General features: G+C 46.9%; 1 protein-coding gene across 1 annotated transcript in view; it reads right to left on the bottom strand.

Annotated features, from left to right (window-relative positions):
- The window catches only part of CAMLG (calcium modulating ligand), a 20,211-nt gene extending 15,528 nt beyond the window's left edge, over positions 1 to 4,683 (bottom strand). Inside the window, exons 1-3 of the mRNA XM_024205820.2 lie at positions 4,449 to 4,683; positions 1,339 to 1,796; positions 608 to 673 (exon numbers count right to left, since the gene is read on the bottom strand). Coding sequence (XP_024061588.2) covers positions 608 to 673; positions 1,339 to 1,796; positions 4,449 to 4,626 — 702 coding nt within the window. The 5' untranslated portion in view covers positions 4,627 to 4,683. The remainder of the gene's footprint in view (positions 1 to 607; positions 674 to 1,338; positions 1,797 to 4,448) is intronic.
- Between the last annotated feature and the right edge of the window lie 989 nt (positions 4,684 to 5,672).

Genomic DNA, 5,672 nt, shown 5'->3' with positions numbered 1-5,672 from the left:
TTCCCACAGCTCCCATTGGCTGGGAACGGCGAACTGCGGCCACAGGGAGCTGAGGGGCTCCATGCCTGCAGACGCTCCAGGTAAACAAAATGACAATGTATTAGATATTCAATTAAATGATTCCATAGAGGTTAAAATAATCAAATTTTGGTGTAGACCCGTTTATAAGCCGACCCCCGCTCTTTGATGCATCACTTTTTAACCAAAAATATTTGGCTTATGAACGAGTATATATGGTACTGCATGGATGGAAGGTAAATGCTTCATAACACAAAGGAAGAACTAAAGTCCTCTTTTGACCAGATACTTCCAATGGTAGTATGACTAAATGTTCACAAGGCACAAGAACAAGACAATAGAACTCATTTTCACTCGAGGGTTTAACAGGATTTGAATTAAGGTCCTGACAATTTAAAGGCTAGTGCATTAATCCACAATAATAGGTGCCTTTCATTTCACTACCTTAAAATGAAAGGGGACCATATTGATACATCAATTAGTCACTTAATTCTGTTTGTAAAAGTACATTCTGTACTAGCTGAGCCCATGCTAAACCATTCTCAGTTTTAAAGATTTTAAATTAATCTTTTCTGAATACTGATCTTACCTTTGGAAAATATTTGGACAGTCCCATATAAGCAAGTTGTAGAGTAAGAAATGGTGCAAATATTGACTGTGAAGATTGAAGAGAAAACATGAAAATTAGTTAGACAAACAAGGATAATTGGGGAATCACATTAACTTATTCTTCCAAGGAAAATGCCATTTGTGTGTAATAAAATTTCAGTCACTGCACTGCAAAATAAAATAACCATTTTTATGAACACTGGTTGCCTAAATAGATAAATTTAACCATTAAGGAGGAATAGCTGCATAAATTCTCTTAGGCCCTGACCCTGAAAGGAGATAGACATAGGAGGCCTTACAGACTTACCAAAGATTGTTGCCACAGTTACAACATCAATGCTGTCTAAAGTCAACCCAATTACTCAGAAGATGGTACTTTGTGCTAGCTACATACTTCTAGATGAGATTCCAGCTGGAGACACAGACAAATGCTTGAAGCATTCTGGTGCTAATGTTCTTAGTCTCTAGGAGATGAGGTTATAGTTTGCACTTCTCTCAACTGTTACCTAGTGGCTGCATTACCCAGACAGTGCAGGTTCTGAGATGACTGCCTGCCTCAAGAAGGTAATGACTGCTCAGGGCTTATATAAGAGAAAAAGTTCCCTACTCATCTAGTCACCAACTACAGACAAGGGCCATGATGAATTTCATGTTACCTCTAGAAGAGAACTAATGTGGGATTTGCAGCAACAAATATTTTTCTTAACTCACCAAGTACTTGCACACAAAAGCCCTAACTCCTATGGCAAGAAGCGCACATCCCACCAATCTAAAAATGCGAAAAGAATCAAATTCCTCCACTGCATTCCCATTCTCTTGACTAGGCTTCTCATTCATCAGCTGGTTTCTTAGCTTCATAGCTTCATCAAATCTTGATAAGTATTGATCTAATCCATGTCGAGGTGCTCTCTGTGAAGCTTCTGATGCCAGATCCCCTCTGCTACGATGCCGGAGCTCACTGGTACCATCGTTACCAATCTCAGGAGTTTTACTGAACAAGTCCTTTTTATCTCCCTTGAGCTCTATAATGCCACTTGTGTGGTCAGATGTTCCTGCCAAATTACAGACAGAATCACCAAGCACAATTCGCTTTGAAACTGCAGGAATAGGGAGGGAGTTCGATTTATCTTGCTCATGTTGAAGTTTTGATTCTGTGTGACTTTCATCATCTGAAGAGGAGAAACAAAACATGAAGCATGTTATTCTCACTGAATATTTAGATCAGCCTCTCAGCCTGCTGGATTTTGGGCATCAGGTTGATGTATTAAATCATTTTTGTGAAACCACAGCTTTACTATTGATAACAAATACGTTCAAGCTTTTCTTCACAGCATTTTATAAACAGTATTTAACTAATCTTCCTAAACCCCCTGAGAAGTAAATGAGTGACTATCAGCAGTCCCATTTTACAGATGGAGAAACTGAGGCAGTGGTTAAGTGACTTGCCCTAAGCAATAGAAGACCTCTGTGTTAGAGCTAGGATTAGAATTCAGGCGTTCCTGACTCCTGCTTCTATGCTCAGACCATTACACCATGTCTCCTGGTGGAAAACAATAAAAAGCATAGCATAAAGCCAGCTTCAGCATCAAGACAAAAATCTGTTAGCTTGACAGTGACTTCATAAGATCCATCCTTTTATTTTTTTATATATACATTTGCAATGGGCTCTAAGAAGCTCAATGACTTCCCTCTACCACCATACTGACTTCCATAGGTGCATATGACACTTTCCAAAATACAAAATATACATTAAAACCCAGCAATAAAGAGTTTATAAAAACTGTAGCGGATGTTGTACAGACAATTGAAGAATGCAGCCCAAGTGTCAGCACAGCACAGTCACTCCGCAATGAAAACCCAAGTAAAAGCACTGGGTGTGAGGAGAGATTTGAAGAATGACATCTGGAACACAGGAAGCAAGGGGTTATTTCAAGCAAAGAGAGCAGTGTAAAAGAGGCATAGAATTCAGAGTAAGTGAAGCAGACAGAAGGAGCATTAAGAACCATACGCAACCTAGAAGGTATGGAAGGAAACAAGCCAAGATGTAGTCAATTGTGGAGCTGCAGAGTGCTAAATGAGGACAACGACCTTTCATTTGGTGGGGAAAGAGAAAATGCAATAAAAGGATATTCCAGTCATGGGTATTAAACCAGAAAAAAAGAAAAACTATAAGAGAAGTATTTTTCATAATCAAAATTTAGCTTATTAATTAGAATGGTTAATGAAAGTGGAGACAAATACAAACTGGATTGTTTAAGTGAAGCAAATTGTAATAAGGGCTCTTCAAGGCTCCTGCTAAAGTCCTGGGGTGGCAAAACAACAGGTGGAAAGGTCCCAAACAAGGACTGTAAAAAGCGACAAAGAGTCCTGTGGCATCTTATAGACCAACAGACGTATTGGAGCATAAGCTTTCGTGGGTGAACACCCCCTTCGTCAGATGCATGCGGTCTGTACTCTCTGCCTGTGCTGACACTTGGGCTGCATTCTTCAATTGTCTGTACAACCTCTGCTACCTTCTTTAATGCCATCTGCAAAACTGTCAAGAAGGGGTTACTCCTTATAAAGGAAAAAGGAATAAAGAATATTGTTAAAATGAAAGCCTTACTTACAATTTACATTTCTAACACTCTAACTGTTTTTGTTTTTCTGTGTCTTTAATAAAATATTAAAAAGATTGAGATGGTGGCTACTATAATGGGAGTAAACCAGCAATAATTTCACACAAAACCCCAAACACAACATTAAACAGATTAAGTGTGAACAGTGAAGAAGAGTTTTATTAGCATTCCTCTGCTGGGCCCAAGGAACCCCCTAATCAGCACAACAGGACACAATCCTGCCTACTCCTGTACAAGCAGAAAATTCCATTGAAGTCAATGGCAATTGTGTGTGTAGAGTCCTTGCAGGATCAGACCCTTAAATTGTAAATTATTTTTAGGGGGCAGGAGGAGGACACACACACACCTTATTTTATGTGTATACAGAGCTATATACATCTATGGTGCTTTATAGATAATAATAACCCTAATACACTAAAGGGCCCTGAACAGAAGTTTAACGTGATTCCAAATATATGAAACACGGAAGAAAAGAATATGGCCACAAGCAGCAAATCTCAACAACACAGTAAACTGGAGTGTGCAGAAGTCACCTAAACTATTTTACAGAGAGCAGAAAATGCTGAGGTCAGTGAAAAGATCTCCAGATACCATCCCTCACCCACTGAGGGAAATCACACAGGCATTTGTCTGCTGCGCTGAGGTGTGTTTCTGCACAGCAAAGTGGACTCCTCCAATCTGTATTTACGGGTGCGAGTTAGCTAGTATCACGTCAAAGCATAGGCAGAAGAGGAGTGAGGATGTAACTGCCACAAAAAAACCCCATCACCGATAGCACAGTCATGCCCCCACCCATCTTGGTGGGGAAGAGTGTTTTCCCTGCTCCCGGAGAGGAGAAAGATGCCATCACTATACATCCCCGGAGCCCCTCACCTTACCTAGAAGCAAGGTAACAAGAGCATGGCTGTTGTGTGTCATATAGCCCAAAAGCTGAGGGGCTAGCCACAGCCTCCAACCTATGCTGGCCCTATCTCCCCCTGCCCGTTTTTGTAATGGGAGGAGTATCCCCAGCAATCTCCAGCCCAGACTGGCTCCCTTCAGTGGCAGGGTCCTCCCCAGCAGCCTCTCCCTCTTGCCCGCCCCAGCCCCTTCCTCAGTGTCTTCGTGGAGGCCACAGCCCCTCACCGTTGGCCTCCCGTCGGGCTAGGGCTGAGCGACACCCGGCCCCCACCTTCGCCCCCCCAATGCCTCCCCGCCTCTTACCCTTCAGCCCGCCCGGCCGGTGGAAGCCCATGATGCGGTTGATCCTCTCCTCCGAGTTCAGCAGCAGCTTCCTCCGCCGGAGCTCGGCCCGGCGCTGCGACACTGAGAGCACTGGGGGGACCCCCATGGGGCCAGGAGCAGACCCGCCATCCACCCCGGCCAGCGCCTCCGGCTCCATCCGCAGCAGAAACAGCACAAGCGGCTCCGCCCCCCAGAAAACAATGGGGCCTGCCAGACCTTTCCACCTCCCTCACGCCTAATGCGCAGGCGTAACCCCCGCCGCCATCCTAGAACCACCTCCAACTGCTGAAGCAATAAGCGCCATCTTGGATGAGGGCAGAGGCCACAGGAACTGGGAGTGACGTCCCGCCGGTAAACCTCGCCAACCCCCGCACCTTACCGGACTTGATGCCCACAGTAAAGATGGCGGCTCCGGCCTCGGGATTACCACACAAAGAAGGAGTGTGAGGGGAGGCGTGTCGCAGCAGCGCTCGCCAGCTAGGTGACAGGCCCGGGTGCACCACGCGGCTGAGGGGAGGGCCCGGTGTGATTAGAGTCAGAGCAACCACCTGCCTGCCGCGGAGGAAACGGCTCCCCGGGGGGAAGGGTCCCGGCGGGCGCCCTACCGAGGAGGCGGCGGCACAGCAGAGGGGGCAGACGCCGCGAACGCCCCCCACCGGCCGGGAGGATAGGCGCCTTCAGTCCACAGGCCCGTCGCGCCCCGGTCGGCGATCCAACAACCTGGCCGCGCGACCCGCACGCAGGGCCTGCCCCAGCGCTTTGCCTAGCGCGGCGGGGCGCGCGAGAGGGTGAAGTCAGAGCTGCCTGGCGTTGGCGCCGGGCCAAAGGCTCCCAGGATTGTCCCGGGGCTGAAGTGTCTGCCCCGCTGCCGGTGCCAAGTCATCGCGACGGCCCGGTTTGTGTGCCTCAGAGGTGGCAACCCTAGAGCTCCCCCCCCGCCTCAGGCACAGGGCAGCTAGCTGTACTCACTCTCCCCCATCAGACACAGGGCAGCTAGCTGTGCTCACTCCCCCCCCCCATCAGACACAGGGCAGCTAGCTGTGCCCTCTTCACACCACCCCCCCAACACAGGGCAGCTACCTGTGCTCGCCCCACCCATCTAGGATGACCAGACAGCAAATGTGAAAAATCGGGACAGAGGTGGGGGGTAATAGGTGCCTATATAAGAAAAAGCCCCCAAAATCAGGACTGTCCCTATAAAAT

Source organism: Terrapene carolina, unplaced genomic scaffold (genome assembly GCF_002925995.2).
Source record: "Terrapene carolina triunguis isolate 2854851 unplaced genomic scaffold, T_m_triunguis-2.0 Scaffold629, whole genome shotgun sequence".
NCBI classification, from domain to species: Eukaryota; Metazoa; Chordata; order Testudines; family Emydidae; genus Terrapene; species Terrapene triunguis.
The sequence above is the reverse complement of the archived record's forward strand: the minus strand, read 5'-3'. Positions and strand labels throughout refer to the sequence as shown.